The sequence below is a fragment of the Papilio polytes genome, unplaced genomic scaffold (genome assembly GCF_000836215.1).
Source record: "Papilio polytes unplaced genomic scaffold, Ppol_1.0 DF821956.1, whole genome shotgun sequence".
Taxonomy (NCBI): domain Eukaryota; kingdom Metazoa; phylum Arthropoda; class Insecta; order Lepidoptera; family Papilionidae; genus Papilio; species Papilio polytes.
The window spans coordinates 419,900-438,637 of NW_013527248.1; the positions used below are offsets into that span (position 1 = coordinate 419,900).

General features: G+C 36.4%; 2 protein-coding genes and 1 long non-coding RNA gene across 5 annotated transcripts in view; 2 read left to right on the forward strand and 1 right to left on the reverse strand.

Annotated features, from left to right (window-relative positions):
* LOC106107610 overlaps positions 1-11,029 on the forward strand; it is a 50,429-nt gene extending 39,400 nt beyond the window's left edge. For 2 of the 3 annotated variants that reach the window (XM_013288511.1, XM_013288512.1), the window contains exons 47-59: positions 248-403; positions 1,175-1,338; positions 1,727-1,931; positions 2,431-2,556; positions 2,833-3,035; positions 3,693-3,857; positions 4,491-4,584; positions 5,565-5,667; positions 6,003-6,106; positions 6,449-6,643; positions 7,425-7,537; positions 9,531-9,680; positions 10,383-11,029. In XM_013288511.1, the coding sequence (XP_013143965.1) occupies positions 248-403; positions 1,175-1,338; positions 1,727-1,931; positions 2,431-2,556; positions 2,833-3,035; positions 3,693-3,857; positions 4,491-4,584; positions 5,565-5,667; positions 6,003-6,106; positions 6,449-6,643; positions 7,425-7,537; positions 9,531-9,680; positions 10,383-10,460 (1,856 nt within the window). In that variant the 3' untranslated portion in view covers positions 10,461-11,029. Of the gene's footprint in view, positions 1-247; positions 404-1,174; positions 1,339-1,726; positions 1,932-2,430; positions 2,557-2,832; positions 3,036-3,692; positions 3,858-4,490; positions 4,585-5,564; positions 5,668-6,002; positions 6,107-6,448; positions 6,644-7,424; positions 7,538-9,530; positions 9,681-10,382 lie in introns of those variants that run through there. The other variant, XM_013288513.1, reaches the window with a different exon arrangement.
* A 1,638-nt stretch (positions 11,030-12,667) lies between these two features.
* Positions 12,668-18,738, forward strand: part of LOC106107642 (serine protease snake-like) — a 14,433-nt gene continuing 8,362 nt past the window's right edge. Inside the window, exon 1 of the mRNA XM_013288587.1 lies at positions 12,668-12,836. Within this exon, the coding sequence (XP_013144041.1) occupies positions 12,776-12,836 (61 nt within the window). The 5' untranslated portion in view covers positions 12,668-12,775. The remainder of the gene's footprint in view (positions 12,837-18,738) is intronic.
* On the reverse strand, positions 13,985-18,732 carry LOC106107644. The gene is made up of 3 exons (XR_001225877.1): positions 18,403-18,732; positions 14,401-14,441; positions 13,985-14,043 (listed from the first exon to the last, which is right to left on the reverse strand). It is a non-coding gene; the product is annotated as an uncharacterized LOC106107644 (long non-coding RNA).

Genomic DNA, 18,738 nt, shown 5'->3' on the forward strand with positions numbered 1-18,738 from the left:
TCCCGGGATAAAAAGTAGCCTATGTGTTCTTCCAGGCTATCCTCTACATCTATACCAAATTTCATTGAAATCCGTTCAGCCGTTTAGGCTACAAACGCTAACAAGCATCCATCCATCCATCTATCTAAACTTTCGCATTTTTATTAATTACATTATTAATTAAGTTATTTCCAATTAATCAATCAATTAAAATTAATTTATTCAATTAATTAATTTCATTAAAATTAATACGGAATATAATTTTCAGATCTCTCTGCTGAGAAATTAAAGTTTTTACTAAATGACAGTAGAGATAGATTAAAAACTTCGGAAAGTAGCGTAGTTGGAGAAAATAAGAAAGTGCTTCATAATATGGTTATAATGGCCGTCACACACTATGATGAAAATTGGCCAATGACTAACGGTAAGTAAATTTAAAACTACCTGTTTGTCTCCTACAAAACTTCGTTCAAAAATTGAACGACTCGAAACCAACGCAACCAGACTTGTATAAAACAACGAAAACAATGACAGAGAACGCAATGACTTCGACCAAACACCGAAGATGGAACTTCCGTCAGGAACTATGTGTGGCGAGACGATTCACTTAATATCGCGTAATCGTCGCCGGAGGCCTAATTTTGGTCCCTTTCCCTTTTCACTCTTTTCTTAAGAGGAGAGGGTGGGAAGGAAAAGTGGATTTGACGGTGGAGGAGACGCATAGGAAGGGGAAATATCCTCTTTAGGTGCGTCTCCTCCTCCGTCAATGAAAGGTAGGCAACGCATCTACAATTGGGGATGTTTATGGGCAGCGGTCGTTATCCATTTCGGTGGATTCAGGTGGCCGCTTGCTCGTTTGCCATCTTATATTATAAAAGAAAAAAATAACACGATCCAGCCACAACGCCATCTATTATAGTGCGGCAGAAACGCAACACTACCTTTCTTATATAGTCAATTCCGCTTAATATGACTTTGGTTAAATTAAATATCGCTTATAGCGACCACTGAGAGTTTTCATTACTTCTAATGTATAATTATTTGTTAGTTCTGAATTTTGAGAGTTCATGATCTTTATTAAAAAAAAACTTAGGAAATTGGCTGTCTTTCAGACTGTCTGCATCTGTGTTTTTTTATAGAGACCCTCCATCCATTCAAACTTATGTAATGTAAACGGGAATTTCATTTATTCCAGCTATTGAACAAAATAAGCTACTAATAGATATAACAGAGGCTATAGATGTAGGTCTAGACTTTGATTTAGATCTAAAATATAGCATGTTATTGGATGTGCTGTTGCACAGGATGAGCTCAGTTGAGAAGCTCGATAGTAGCGCTAGTGATGCTCTCCTTCTTAAGGTAACATCATCATCATACATCATCATCATCATCACTAATTTAAGAGCCGATCTTGCGGTCGAGGTTTCAAATCCCACTATTCGACTATTGTGAACTTCCTAGCACAAGCCTACAGCTTAGTTGGAATGGTTAAGAAACCTATTAGTAATTTAACAAAAAACTACTAATTTTTTTAAAAAACAAAAAAGAACAGTTTATATATTACTAGCTTTTACTTGCGACTCCGTCCGTGTAAAATTAAAAAACAAAGTATGCGTTTTTCTACACTTTTATTTACATTAATACATTTCATTGGTTCAGTGGTTCATGCTACAAACTCTAACAAACATCCATCCATTTACAATTTCGCATACAATATTAATAAGATTGTGATTTTATACATAACCAGATGGATAATCTCAAACATTACCTGGATGAGTTCGCGATAGATGAAATAAAGAGGAACCAATCTAAGTTGAGCTCTGTAAACGAGCTGGTCAACGAACTATCAAAAGATATGCAAAGATTGAAGCAGTGTTTACAATTAGTGGCTGATCCCAGACACTTGATGAAGCATTACCTGAAACAGTTGCTAGAAGCACTTGAAAATAATGGTATGGTTTCACTAAGGACTCCCCTTAGTGTAGATTAATTGTCTGGTAAAAGGCTGTCATTAATTTCTCTAACTAATGTATATTTAAGTAATTAATATCTACCATTAAAATTCCGAAACTCTCGTATTTTAAATACGAGAGTGCTTTATAAAACACTAGCTCTCGCCCGCGATTTCTCGTAGAATTACAAAATAATAAAAAAACATGCCTATGTTACTCCCAGATAAATTACCTTTCTAACGGTGAAAGAATTTTTTTAATCGACCCAGTAGTTTTTGAGTTATTTCAATGCATACATAGGAATAAGACGAAATACAAATCTTTCCTCTTTAAAATATCAGTATAGACTAGCTTTCCATGCGACTCCGCGTGCAATAAAAAGTAAGTCTATGTGTTCCAGACTATCTACATGTATGACATCGAGATCCGTTCAGTTTAGGTTAACTCTAACAAACATCTTAATTTTTACATTTATAATATTAGTAAGGTTCGTTAACAGATGTTGGTGCGTGGTCTACATCATTTGATAGAATGAAAAATAAGATATTTGAGAATTCCTACGCTGGCGTTGATTATCAAGTATTAAACAAATTTAAAGAAACATTATACAAAATATCTGAATACGGTAAGTAAACGGTTTTGGCTTGTATATAATTCAATTCATATAATTCATTTAAAAACTTGAGCAAGTTAAACTATTTAAGTACAATATTTACTAATGTATACATATTTACCCCTTCTGTTCGTCTCCTATCAGCGTTAGCGTGATTATATCTACCCTGTAACTAACTTTAATATTACTCCTGTGATATGCAAAAACAATTTTTCAAATACCTTAATTAGTTACTGAGATTAAAGAAAACAAACTTTGGAAAAATTAAAGTAATAATGTTTTTTATAGATGCGAATAATAAAGATTCTCTTAAAGAGTCTCTTTTGGGTATAATAAAAGAATTGACTTCACAATCTGAGAGTTTCAAGTTATCACAGCTCTGTCCCGCTCTAACACAAGCGGAGTTCGTACGCGGGAGTGAGATACAAGATTGCCTATCGTTGATTTTAAATCTACCTCAGGGAGTACGTGTACAGAGATTTGAAGAACAGGTTAGTACTGAATTCGAGTATTGTTAACTTCATATAGTTAATCTTACTGCCTTGGCGCAGCGACCCAAAGTGGGTCTTGGCCTCCGACACGAGAGAACGCCAATTATTATTTATTAAAATTAATTAAAGTAATGAAAAGCATTAATTAAACATTTATTGAAACTATAATTTTTATTAATCAATAATTAAACCATTAATCAATTAATTGAGTCATTAATTAATCCGATAATTAATTAGTCAAATTGATAACCTATTAAACAATTAATCAATAATTCAATCCGATGGTTTACTATTCAATCTTAAAAGTTAATTAATCCATTAATTAACATCTCGTAATGAATTAACCAATTAGCCAATCATCATCAACTTGCCTTTGTCTCTAGAGAGTGGCACAGTATGTGCTGCTTACATCTCTATCAGCCGTCATATCTGAATTCACTTTCTTACGTGTATCCTCTGTCACAATAATTATTAATTAAATAATTAGTAATCCTATTAATTAATCAGTCAATTAATTATTCGATTAATTATTGAAGCAAATAATTGATTCATTAATTAGCTAATCAATTAATGAATCAATTACTGTGCTGACCCTCCATAAGGGATAAGGTCAAGTTGATGATGATGAATTAAATGGAATTCAATGGAAACCTTTAGGTGTCAGTTTTCACGGACTCTAAGCGTCGTCCAGTGGTGGTGGCAGTGCGGCTGTCGGACGGCCGCCGACGGCGCCTGCTGCTGAAGTCCGGCGAGGAGCTGAAGATGGACGCGGCCAGCCTGCGCATGCTCCGGACTCTGGGGATCACGTCGCAGGAGTACCAGGTTAGTGGAAGGTTCCCAAATATTACACTGATTGAACTAAGTAACATTTTTCTAATTTAAATTACACTTTCCTCTCTAGTACGATTTTTTTATCAATTATCACCCCGTCTTCATTCTCGTAATATTTTAGATTGTTTTTTATGGGCGACATTTTTTTAACAGTGGTAGAGCCCGCTTCCACATATTAGCACTGTAGGGCCTCGCCCGGTGCAATACAACGACCACACAGAGGACAGGCGTGAAGTGGAATCAATGTCACGTTTCGTCTGATGAGTTTGGTGCCGGAGGCTTAATATAAGTCCTTTTTTCTTTCTACCCTTTCCTTAAGTAGAAAGGATGGAAAGAAAAAGTGGATTTGACAGCGAAGGAGACGCAAAGGAAGAAGAAATATCCTATTTATGTTCGTCTCCTTTTCTGTCGATTTAGGGTACGCAACACATCTGCAATTGCGGGTGTCTGTGGACAGCGGTCACTTCGCCACCTTATATCATAAAATACACACCATTTGTTGCCCCGTCGTTCTCCCCCTGGCGTTGTGAAACCAAGGACTTTGGTTTACTTTGTTTCAAAATCAATTACATTATTAAATTTATAGCTAGTTAAAATTAAAAATGCAATATTTTGATATTTTAGGTGACATTACTAAGTGAGGATAGTGGTCTTATAGAGTTTTTAGAAGACCATGTGAGGGTCAGGGCATTGATTGCTAACAAATATGATATCAAGGGTAAGTATCTGTCAGTTTGTAAACTTCCTGACCAACATTCCCTTTTCTAGCATATTGCATTTAACAAAACTACATAAAACTTATAATTTAAACTAGTAAATCCTACTTTGTAATAATATTATAAATGCGAAAATTAGGTGTTTGTTAGAGTTAACCTAAACTTCTGAACGGATCTCGATGACTGTCTTACATGTAGGGGATAGTTTGGAAAACGACATACTTACTTTTGTTATTAATTTCACGCGGACGGAGTCACGGGCGAAAGCTAGTAACAAAAAGTGTCTTCTAAAACACATTGTCACAAGTATATAATACTAGCTCCCCCCGTGGCTTCTTCCGTGTAGAATTAAAAATAAAAGATAAGTAAGTAGCCTATGGGTTCTAGACTACATGTATGACAAACATCGAAATTTGTTCAATTTAGGTTCACTCTAACAAACATCTAGACTTTCAGATTTATAATTAAATTTAAAATTGAAAAGAAAACCGCCATTATGTAATTTGACGTGACTTATTTATTCTTTAGCTAGCTTTCGCACGCGATTCCGTCCGCGCGGAATAATAAACAAAAGCAAGTAGCCTATGTGTTTTTCCAGACTATCCTCTACATCTTTGTCAAATTTCATCCAGATCCGTTCAGCAGTTTAGGCTGCAAACTGTAACAAACATCCATCCATCTAAACTTTCACATTAGTAGGATTAATAAAACTTATACCTATATTCCAAATGGGGTTAAATTTAAACCACAGTTATGACGAGATTTTCTTTCACCGCTTTAGACATAATGGGATAAATTGAATAATTAATTAATCGATTAATGGGCTGTCAAATTAATTGACTGATTAATTATAGCATTGACGCAGCAATTAATCAGTTGATTAATTAATTAATTAATTAATTAATTAATTAATTAATTAAAACGTTGGAGATTACTACTTTATCCATTTAACTCCAAAACTCAAAAACTATGATATTTATAGGCATAGAGTCTACACTTGGTGAGAAATTAATCCAAGATACTAGAGAACATAGTATCAGTCAATACAAAAAGATGTGCTCTAAAATACCCGCACACGCTTTCAGGTATGTACAATCGGGGAAATCCGCGGTGTCCCAATTAAAAATTTGCCTTGTTCATTCCAACTAAAACTGGTATATCTATTTAAAGTAAAAAATCACTATCTCCGAAAGATTAAAAAAAAAACTCCGCCTTTTCCTGGAAATAAATTTGATATCAGTTTTTGCGAAGGGATAATAAAAAAAAATTAGCCGTGTCTCAATGATTTTTTTCCTAGACTCATTTATAAGCTATTGTATTGTTTTTCGTTTGTCTTTTAAAATGTTCAAACGATTGTAGCTTTTTCACACAATTCCTATTTAAAATGTGGTTTCCCTTCACTTTTTAAATGCGATTTCAGATCTGTTATGGAACTGAATAGTTCCGGTTTTCAAGATTTTATAATGAAAAAACAGAATTATGAAGAAAGTTTAGCTGCTATGACATACGCCACCAGTTTATTAGGTAAAGTACGGTTAAAATCGAGTTGTTTTCGATTTCCATAATGATCTAGCTGAACCCCCTAGGGGGTCACGGCAAGCTGGATAAGTATGACAAAATTTGAGGTCAATTTACAAAAGGGGGTCTATAAGAATAAAATTTGGGATTCTAATCTAACACTTAAAGGAAATATAGAAGCCCTGTGTTAATGAGAATTTTAATTTTTTCAACCATTTTTATTTTTTTTTAAATGTGTTCTTCCAGACTATCCCCTATATCTATGACAAATTCCATCAAGATCCGTTTAGCAGTTTAATTCAACTCAAACATCCAAACTTTCGCATTTATAATAATAAAATTCATCAGGCTTGAAGGACCGTCACTTAGAGAACATACTGTACAAAGTGCACGGTGACGAGGGGGGTAGGGGTGGCGGAGGTCGCGGGGGCTGTGGGGGGTGCGTGCTGGCTGTCGACTGGAACAGCGCGCTGCGACACGACCAGCACGAGCCCCCGCCCGCCAGGCTCACCCGCTGTCTGCTCGCACCCTGTAATTTGCAAGGTACACAAACCTACACACAACCCTATAGACATTTACCCAAACACCTATACCTACACACAAACCCCTACACAGTTGTTTTATATAAACCCCTATACAGATGTTCCACACAAACAACCGCACAGATGTTTCACACAAACCCTTTCATACACACAAACGCCTGCGCAGATATTTCACACAAACCCCTACATACACACAAACGCCTGCACAGATATTTCACACAAACCCCTACACATTTGTTTTACATAAACCCCTATACAGATATTCCACACAAACCCCTGCACAGATGTTTCACACAAATCCCTACATACACACAAACCCCTACACAGATGTTTCACACAAACCCTTTCATACACACAAACGCCTGCACAGATATTTCACACAAACCCCTTCATACACACAAATGCCTGCATAGATATTTCACACAAACCCCTACACATTTGTTTCACATAAACCCCTATACAGATATTCCCTACATAAACACAAACCAGATGTCAGCAATCATAGCATATTTTTAAATAATTATTTCATTAATAAAATGCCCTGTACTTACGACATGCTTTATTCTATATATTTTCACGCTATTAAACATAGGGGGTAAATGAATTGGAAAAATCCGTCATTCTAGAAAGGGACAAAAACTACAAGCCAATAACAAGACAACTGGTAACGGTAATTGTTAGCCAATGACAAAGGCCTTTTTTGTATGCAAATAAAAGTTTTTATAATTGATTGCGGGTGAAGCCGCGCGGGAACATCTAGTTTATAATATAATTATTTATAGTATTAGAGAATCGTCTGCAAAAGTTAACATCAGAGACAAGATCCATACATAGACTGCTGTTATCTACATTACAATTGTCATACAAATGGATGGGAAACGAAATACAAGAGAAAGTAAATATTAATCATATTTTTTTTTATTTTCACATTAACGTAAATAATGCATGCTACTAGCTTACGCCCGCGACTCCGTCCGCGTCCTATTAAAAAAAAAACAAAAAAGAGACTATCCTCTACATCTATGCCAAATTTCGCTGAGATCCGTTCAGCAGTTTAGGCTACAAACTCTAATAAACATCCATCCATCTAAACTTTCGCATTTATATTATTAGTAAGATAATCTTAGGTAATTTATCTTTCTAGTCAAAGAATTTTATAATTGCCCCAGTAGTTTTTTAGTAAGATTTAGTAAGATTAGTAAGCAAACAATCTGTGGTGATTTATTTTTCTAATAGTGAAAGAATTTTATAATTGCCCCAGTAGTTTTTTAGTATGATTTAGTAAGATTAGTAAGAAAACAATCTGTGGTAATTTATCTTTCTAATAGTGAAAGAATTTTATAATTGCCCCAGTAGTTTTTTTAGTAAGATTTAGTAAGATTAGTAAGAAAACAATCTGTGGTAATTTATCTTTCTAATAGTGAAAGAATTTTTTAATTGCCCCAGTAGTTTTTTAGTAAGATTAGTAAGCAAACAATCTGTGTTGATTTATCTTTCTAATAGTGAAAGAATTTTATAATTGCCCCAGTAGTTTTTTAGTAAGATTTAGTAAGATTAGTAAGAAAACAATCTGTGGTAATTTATCTTTCTAATAGTGAAAGAATTTTATAATTGCCCCAGTAGTTTTTTAGTAAGATTAGTAACATTTAGTAAGATAACAATCTGTGGTAATTTAACTTTCTAATAGTGAAAGAATTTTTAAAATTGTCCCAGTAGTTTTTGAGTTTATTTCTTACATACATATAACAGAATATTTGTCCGCGACTTTATCTGTTAAAAACTTACCTATAAATTCTAGGCAATCTGTGTAACATCAATAAAACTGTTCAGTTGCTTTTAAGATATGTGTTAATATCCATCCTAAAAATTAGTAATTTCTCCCGCGATTCCGCATGGATGGATGTTAAAAAATTATGAAAAATTACATCGACATCCATTCAGCAGTTTAGGCTACAAATATAAATCTAAACATGCATTAACAATAGTAAGATAAGAAACTTTACATTGATAGATGGATGGATGTTTGTATACGTATCTCTAACGAAACTCGTTAAAAAAGCAAACTGATTTTATTTAAGTTTTTTAAATATGCATAGACGAAGTCGCGGCAAAACTAATGTATTTTTTGATTTTTATTTCTGTTCATTAACTTTTTTTGTTTCATGTTTATTTTAGCGTTATTTTATAAAAGTACAATCAGGGAAACTGTTGGTGTCCTACTTTTTAACGTCGTTTGCACCTTTTGTAGACAGACACGGAACAGTTACCAATAGAATGTTAAATATGTTAACAAAAAAAACAGCTTATTTGTTTGATATTCTATATCCCTATGTATAGTAAAATGTTTAAAATATAGAAAGTAAAATTACTTGACAACCAGTTCTAACAATTATTTGATTTTTAACTAGTTAAAAAAATTATAAAACTTGAAAACCCTATATTTCTATACTATTATAATAAAGCGTAAACACACACTTCTTTGTTGCCTAAGATGTCAGCAATTACACCATATTTCTAAATAATACTCATTTTAATAAAAAGCCCTACAGTTACGTCATGCTTTAGGCTATATATTTTAGGCTTTGGGTGTAAATATTCTGAATAAAAACCCTAATGTGGGAAAGAGACCATGAGTTGCTGCCAACATCAAGAAAGCAAGATTGCCAAGTTATGTCATGTCATGTCATTTTGACATTTGCTATTGATAATTTGACAACTGCAAATAATAAATTTATAATTTCATGCGGATGAAGCCGCACGGGAACAGCTAGTCCGTACTAATTGGTTATTTCTGTCAGTTTATATCATTGCAAGGGATGCTATAAAAGTGGTACATCGCAGATTTCCCTAACTGTACAAACATGTTAATATATTTTTTCCTTATTTAGCTTGAAAATGTATATTACCTAATGCAAGGTAAGAAATTATCTCATCAAGTAAGCGTCAGAAATCAGAAAAGCTTCGGAGATTATGAACTTCTCTTAAATCATATATTCAAGGACTTTGCAAGTGAAAAGGTGTATACAGTTAAGCAACAGGTAGGTTATGTTGAAGCTATACTAGTTTTATCCCGCGACTGTCAACGTGGTATTAAAAAAAGTATATGTTCCAGACTATCCTCTACATATATGACAATCATCGACATTCGTTTAGTTTAGAGAAAAAAAACATATATATAAACTTTCGCATAATTAAATTGTTCGCGACTTTGTCCACGTGAAATTAAGAAAATAATAAAAAATACAGCCTATGTTACTTATTAAAACGTAGTTTTTATGGTATAAGACTTTTTGAAATTGCCCCAGTAGTTTTTGAGTTATTTCAATATATACAAAAATATAAATTTTTCCTGTATGTTAGTATAGATTCCCCCTTAATTAAACACCCTAGGGGTCTATATCCAAGTATACTCCTAGCCTAGTGTTTTCTGTACTTTTGTGTACCAATTTAACTTTTTAAATATTTCTATACCCCTAAAAGTAATTTTTAACATAAAAACTACCACAGGAATGTCAAAATTAAGTTACTAATATAAATGCGAAAGTCTAGATTTCTAGATGTTTGTTAGAGTTAACCTAAACTACTGAACGGATCTCAATTGTCATGTTGATAGCCTGGAACCCATAGACTACTTTTGTTTTTTTTTATTTCATGCAGACAGAGTCGCGGGAAAAAGCTAATAAACTTATTCAAATAAAATTTATGTTCACTTTTCAACAATTTAAGTTATTTTTATACAGGTTACTAATCTCTTGCGACATTGCACTGATCCACAAATACTGGCTATCACCAGGTCAGCTTGGGAACCCTGGATCTAGACATCTTACCTAGACTACCTATGTCAAAGCCCACCCTTAGGCAATCATAAAAGACGTCAAGGGGACTAAGGGCAACTGTAGTAAACACAAAAATGTTTTAAAAAATACTTCGAATTAGACGTTTTATAGTAAACTCCTCTATAACACGGTTGACAGTTGAGCGTTATAGAAATTCGTGCTATAGGGAAACCCCCGTATAACACTTTTTTTCAATAGAGCAATTAAAATTGCGTTATACGTTTTCTTACATAAATTGTTGGTAATGATCGTTATAGGGAGTTATTACAGCGTTATATGGAGGTATGGAATTTGCGTTATAGAGGGGTTTACTATATTTGTAACTGCTTAGATCTAGCTTAGATATAAGATTGCAGGATATAATAAAAAAATAATTTCATGTTTTTTTTTAAATATATTTTTTTTTGCATTTTTTATTTTTTACATATTAAAGCTTTGGATAGATTATATTCTTACTTTGTTTTTTTTTTAATCTGCATAAATGGTTTAATATTACGATTGTATAACAATTTCTTATTATTTTGACTTCAAAATAAATGTACAAAAACAGAGAGAATGTTTTATTTTTATTGTTCCACCAATCACCATCACCAGCTCACTATACGTTCCCACTGAGGGGGAGTCTACCCTAAGGGTGACTAGGACAGTTAACTGCACTGTGACGTCACACATATCTTTGAATTTCTTTACCAATATGCCTCACGTTTTCCTTCACAGTAACGTCGGGTAAATTATACATACTAGCTGTCGCCCGCGACTCCGTCCGCTTGTTATTGAAACAAACAAAAATGAGTAGTCTATGTGTTCTTCCAGACTATCCTCTACATCTATACCAAATTTTAACGAAATCCATTCAGCAGTTTAGGTTAATTCTAACAAACATTTATTCATCCAAGCAATAATAATTGTTAGTGAATGGGGTTTTATGTTGGGTAAAACCCAATAACTGTTTTCAAAGGTGTAATTTAAATTATTTACAAACTGTTGTGCGGTTGTCGATTGTTTCGCAATTCAACCGATTAGTTGCACAACTAACGAGTTGTGTACCTCCATATCAGCTCAGGAATCAAAGCGAGACAACAGTCGTGCGATATTTTAGTCAAAGGTGTGCGAGAGAGGCATAATCTCCATCAATTTACTTTCCTATCTCATCCTTACCTTATTAAAAGGTCAAAAATAAAAGGCCTCCGGCACCACAATCATCGGAGTGTACGCGGAATTGCTTCCATTTCACGTCTGTCTTGTGTGGTCGTGTTGCACAGAGCGAGCCATACAGTGCAATGTTAAAGCGGGCTCTACCACTGTTAAAATAATTAATAATAGTCAATATATAGATAAACTAGCTTAAATTAGAAACATTATTTTATTGTTTACATCTGTCAAATTCTCAGTAGCAAATGTCAAAATATCAATTAGCTTACTATGGCAATCTTGCTTCCTTGATGTTGGCAGCAACTTATGGTCTCTTTCCCACATTAGTGACTATCCAAAATATTTACCCCCTAAGTTTAATGGCGTGAAAATATATAGCCTAAAGCGTGACGTAAGTGTAAGGCTTTTAGTTAAAAAAAGGACTATTCAAAAATATGGTGTAATTGCTGACATCTTGCAACAAAGAAGTGTGTGTTTACGCTTTATTATAATAGTATAGAAGTATAGATAAGCCAGTTTAATTAATTGCGAAAAATAAATATTTTCCTGTTACTGTTCTTGTAATACTAGCTTTCTTCCGCGACTCCGTCCGCGTGGCATTGAAAAAAAAGTAAGTAGCCTATGTGTTCTTCCAGACTATCCTCTACATCTATGCCAAATTTCATCGAAATCCGTTCAGCAGTTTAGGCTGCAAACTAACAAACATCCATCTAAACTTTCGCATTTATAATATTAGTAAGAGAGAAGATTATCATAGTTATATTATCTGTTGAAAACAATTATACCCATCTCTCTCGTACCGTTTGAAACAAACAGAGATAGAACTGTTCTTATAAATGTACGAGAATTTATTTGAAGTCAGTCGTGGTCTATGCGTTATAAGTAGATATATTATTTAAAAGAACGTATATAAAATAATTAAAGTTATACTTTGCTATAGCGAATCGTGTTTAGTTTTACATAAAACTTTTCTATTGTTTTTAGATATTTTCTTTAGTAATAAATTACGACTTCCAAAAAAAAAAATTCACAAAAATGATATTCCATCGTTTATAGTGATTTTTATAATAATTCAAGTGTTTAGCTATTGTTTAGTAATACTTAATGTTAAGTGAAGATTATTTTAAGGTTGAAATTTTATAACAATGTTACGGAGGTTATCGTTGATAATTTTATTTATAGTGTTTACAAATGCACAAAACGAAGGTAAGTAATAAATGTACAATGCTAAACTATTAAACGGATCTCGATAGATGGCACAGTTTAACATAATCTCGAAGAACATAGGCTAATTTTTATTTTAAACGAGCTGTCGCCCACTACTTCTTTAGCGCAGAACATTCCCGTGAGCATATATCTTTTAATAGCTACCTTCCAGTCTAAATCCCGTCCAAATCAGTCCACCCGTTCCAGAGATAGCGCCATTTTGACAGCGCGGAATTAAAAAAGTATCCTATAATATGCCCGTCTATGTCAGCTACCGTTCAGTGAAAGTCCGGTCGAAAACGACCCAGCGGCCGGAGATTACCCGGAACAAACGCGGCTTAAAATCAACGCAAATATATCATCTCAAAATCTGGAATTCTTTTGATATTACAGACACTCCAATTTTATTATGTGTATATCTGATAGAACTGGCCATCGACAATTCACAGAATTAAAAAGATAATAAAAACAATGAGATGGTAAAGCGAAACGAAACCAAAACAAAGATATCAGCCCTGGATGATTTAATTTCGTTTATCTTACATTGTTTAAAGATAAACTTTGCTCTTTACGGTAAAACCCGCTACAGACGCAGTTCGATAGTTAACCATGCCTACGCTCGAAATATTTATTTTTAATGTCTTTGGATTGTCTCTGACTTTGTCTATATGTCCGAAGGCGCGTTAGTTCCGGGTAATCTCCGGCCGCTAGGTCGATTTCGACCGGAAAGGTAGCTGACAGACGGGCATATTATAGGTTACTTTTTATGTTAATACGAGCTGTTGCCCGCGACTTCGTCCGCGTGGTAATAGAAAACATACAAACTACATAAATTACAAAAAGCTACGTATCCCTCGGGAACCGGACATTTCTCGGGGATGAAGCTTATCCCATATGTACTCCAGACTTTGTTTTATATCTGTGACAAATTTCAATAAGATATGTTGAACCGTTGCAGAATGATCGAGTAACCATTAAAAAACTAAATTAATAATTCCCACGGGAACCGTAACTATTCCCGGGATAAAAAGTAGCCTATGTGTACTTCCAAACAATGCTCTAAACCTGTGCTAAATTTCATGGAGATCCGTTCAACCGTTTAGGCTACAAACGCTAACAAACAGAGAACAGGCAACCCCCCATGGTGACCGCTCGCTGCCAACTCTGCTCCGCGCTCGTTGCGAGTCACGAAAATCTTTGAAAAATCCTAAAAGTGGTAAAAAGTGCGCAAAGTTTACCGAGTGACATATCAAAACGTGCGGGAAAGTGAGGTGAACACGCTGGTGAAAACCGCTTTTGGATCGCAGTGAAACTCAAGGAGTTATAAGCGAAAAACCCGAAAATTGCAAGTTTTCGTAACTTCGATCGCGTACGCCGCGCGATTTGTCGTTGCGACCCCCAGTTTTTCAACTGCTATCCTGTCGGGCTCGCCGAGCTCTACAACTGGATATCAAATTTGGATTTTTTAAGCCCAAAACGGCCGAGATATTAGCCAGAAAAACAAAAACCACGTGCCACGAGGTCAGTGATCCGCGGCCATTTTTGAAAATCCAAAAATACTCACCTGAAGAAGAGGACGAGAGGAGCTGGAATCCGCTTCAAGACCTGAAAAAAGATAAGCCATTATTAAGTTATACAATTTCAAAAATTTAGTGAATTTCAAAAATTCATAATTAATTAAAACGATCTATGACATATAGTTTTTTCATAGTCTAATTAAAGCTTGCATTGAGTAGTATCACCGTTGTAAAAATTAGAATTTTCTATTTGTGAAATTCGGAGAAATAAATTTTTAAAATTTCATACAAATTTTTAAATTCATTTTAAAAATACTTACAAAAAATCTAGAACATTCTAATTTATATTACATTATAGAGCTAAAAATATAGAACACATTTGACACCTAATTCAAATTTTTTGGATTAAAATCAGATTTTTATAGCAAAATAACGTAAAATATTTATTATTTTTGGAGATATCAAATCGGGGGCTAATCTGTGACTTTAGTACTATAGATATCTGTGTCCCTGAGAAAAATCCCCACAAAACGAGCCCAAACTCGAATATTTTTGGTCCATAAATCAAAAATTTAGAACGAAGCGGCCATATTGGACGCCATATTGAAAATTTTAAAACCTAGATATCTCTGCAACTAGTTGGCTCATTTTGACGGGGTTTTCAAAGGGTAAGTTGACACGACTCGCACTAACGACCTAACCTGTAAAAATCAACAAAATTTTGACAAATTGTAAAATTGTTTAAACCATAAAAATCAAATAGCCCCACTCGAGCTGCGACTGGTGACCCCAAACACGACTATTTTCTGACACAGGACTTGGAAGATACAGCCGCGGAAAGAATTTCTTCCGCCATCTTGAATCTTGTTGGATTTTTTGAATCCTCATAGCTTCGGATACGCTTATCGTAGAAAACCCGTGTTTGGTATCATTGGAACCGGCTTGGGAGGATCTCTCCACTGCTACTGTTAAATTGACTCTAGATAGAGCCAGACCAGAGTTGGATTATAAATCTAAAAGTTTTATAACTAGAATAAATTTATTGACAAAAATAGAGACCGGGAGCCTGGCGCTACCCAAAATTTATATTATATAGAGACAATCTCTACAAATTGTAGAGTTACTAAAACATATTAGTGCGAGTTTGTACCGTCTGACCGTCCCCCTATTGGGAACGTCAAGATTTAGTTTAAGATAGGTAGAGTCCTTTAACCGTCACCCCTATTGGCGACGCTAAAACTGATTCTGCACTCTGATGTGTGTTAGAACCATCTGACTGTCCTCCTATTGGGAACATCAAGATATTAGTTAAGTTATATACTGTTTATAAGTCCTTTTGACCGTTACCCCTTTTGGTGACGTAAATTAAAATATCATAGGTTAGGTTGTATTGTCCTTGTGTCTTAACAAACTAAATCAATCATGACACCACCGTTAGGAAAGAATGTCAAAAACATCTCGGTTGCATACACGGAGCGCAAGGATAATAAAAACGAGAGATCGCGTGGAGCCATCGTGGCCCAGCCTCTGGTACAGCCACCGTCTAATACTTACCAAACGGAAACCCCGACAATCCGTGCCAATAGGTTGTACCAGGCAGCGAAGATCCAACTGGAGTCCTCGGGGAACTTGAAAGCGACAATAAAGGAGGGCGTCTTGGGCAACCTGTCAGGACTGTTCGAGACCATCCTCTATGCGTACGAACGTCTCCGAACCCTGGAGCTCCAGGTGGAGCGGCTGCAGTTTGAAAAGGAAAAGGAAATTAGGGAAAAGATTGAGGAAAAGGATAGGTGCATTGAGGAATTGGCCAGGAATGAAAGTGGATCGGATATTGGGGTTAAAATAAGCGAGCTCCTAACTAATACGGAGTCGATAAAGAAAATGATAAATCACGATGTGATGAATAGGTTCGATGAGTACCCCCCGGGCAGGGCACTATGTGGTAACGTTAAGAAACTAGAGGGACTCATGGAAGAAATTAAAGGAATAAGGACGATCACCGAAAGGACGAATAAGATAGTGGAGGAGGAGGCCGTTAAGGCAACGGGAAGTGCTGAAAAGATGAAAGAAGAATTAGTAAAGAAAATAGAAGAGACAGGCTTAAAAGTGGAAACAGTCGGGACTCAGGTTGGGGAGGTTAAGGAAGGGATGAAGGAGTACGGAGAAACCGCTAGGGAGACCGGAAAGGCCATAGAGGCCCTCAAAGCCCCGGCGGCCACGTACGCCGAGGCAGCGAGGGTCCCGAATCTAAAGGCCCAGATCCCACTCTGCCGACCAAATCATGCCCTGATTGTATCCTCATGTTCGGAGAAGGATACCAGTGAGAATGTCATAGAAAAGGTCAGAGAAGTTCTAGATGCGCGTAAGTCGGGAATACAAATTGACAGGATTAGAAAGATAAGGGATGGAAAGATAGTTATTAGTTGCGGAAACAAACCAGAGCTAGAGAAGATGGAAAGCCGACTTAAAACTAAAGACGGACTAAAGCTGGAGCCCGCAGCAAACCGGGACCCTCGAGTGATAGTGAGGAACGTATTCGGTTACAACTCTGAAGCGGATATAATTGAGTCCCTAAGGGTTCAGAACAAGAGGCTGTGGCTGGATATGGATCCGAAACATTTTAGGATAAAGGAGGTCTACCGAAAGAAGGCGCGAAATCCCCATCAGGCCCATGTGGTACTGCAAGTCTCCCCTCAGGTATGGCGAAAGCTAATCGAGGCGGGGACCATCTTCATCGATATCCAGGGTCTGACTGCGGAGGATCAGTCACCACTGGTGCAGTGCACCCGCTGCCTGGGATACGGCCACGGCCGAAAGTACTGTGAAGAGATGGTGGATCTCTGTAGCCATTGCGGAGGGGAGCACGACCGCTCGAAGTGCCCCTCCCGTATGGAGGGAAAGGCCCCCGTCTGCAAGAACTGCGACCGTGCCGGACAACAGGAAAAGGGGCACATAGCATTTGATGCCGACTGCCCCATACGGCAAAAGTGGGATGCTATAGCGCGCTCGTCCATAAGCTACTGCTAATGGCGTTGCAGTGGAACTGTTCGTGGAGAATGGAGCTATGCGGAGCCCGGATCAATTGGTTACGCTACTGGCCGGGACGATCTACGCTGATGAAGATGCCGAAATGGACTTTGAAACCTATACCAGCATCCGAAGCCGGGCGGATCAGACCAGGAAGCGCCATTCAGGAAAGACCGATGACCCCCCGATCACCAAGATGGAGCTGGTCCGGACCCAGGGTAGGTCCAAGCCTACAAAGGCACCGGGCCGGGATGTATTTACTGGCGATACTTGTTATATTGCAATATACGCAGAAATCGAGCTATTGTTAGCCATTCTGGACCGGTACCTTGCGTACCGCCTGTTCGAACTGCTGCCCATCATGGGCAAGACTGTACTCAGCGACATACGACCACTGGACCTGATCCGGAACCCGGGGACGCTCCATCCCCTCGCTACCCATATTCACCGGAATATCAGGGAGTTAGAGGGGTGGAGTAAAGCACCCCGGCTCCTCCTGGAGATGGCTCATAATGGAGAACCTGAAGGACAAGCAAGAGAGGGCACAGTCCAGCGTTGGAAAAAGGAGCACACCGATGATTCCACGGCGACAGCTATTCGCAATTTCACCTACGGCACACCACGAGCGCATAGAAACCCGAAAAACCTGGAAGAGACAATTATCTGGGCGCAAACACTGATGGGGCACGATGGCTATGTAGTGTACCTAAATAACATTAAACCTAAACTAAAACTTGAACGTTATCTCAAAGCTCAAATTAAAATCAAACTCAAACTCAGATTTAAAACAAGTAACCGCGCGGCATGTGTATCCAACCCGGAACGCTCTGAAATAAAACATCTGTTATTAGAATGTCCAAGACGAAACCACGACAGATGCGGCCTGGAAACAAGCACTAGTATTACATTAGATGAAATGACCATAGCCGAAACAATGGCAGTTATAAACTCCAGGCCGCATCTAGAGCGGTGTTGCCTTGCGGAACTAAAATTAGAATTAATAAAAGAAAAACTATACTTACTTATAACCTCCCAACAACGCCGTCGAAAATGTACCTGTAAAATAAAAAAAAATAAAAAAAAGACAATTAATATAAAATGCAATGTAATGTAACAAATAGAGGTAGAGAACAAACAGATATATATGAAATTAATGTAATGTGTAAAGTAATGTAACAAATAGAAGTAAAGAAACAAAGAGATATATACAAAATGTAAAAGACAACAATAGGGAAATAGAATTGTATAAACAAACAAATGCCGCAAGATAAAAATTATAAAATAGAACAAGTCGGCAAATTAGTCTAACAAAATTTCTTGCTACGCAAGAAGAACAGAGACGGCGAAAAAAAAAAAAA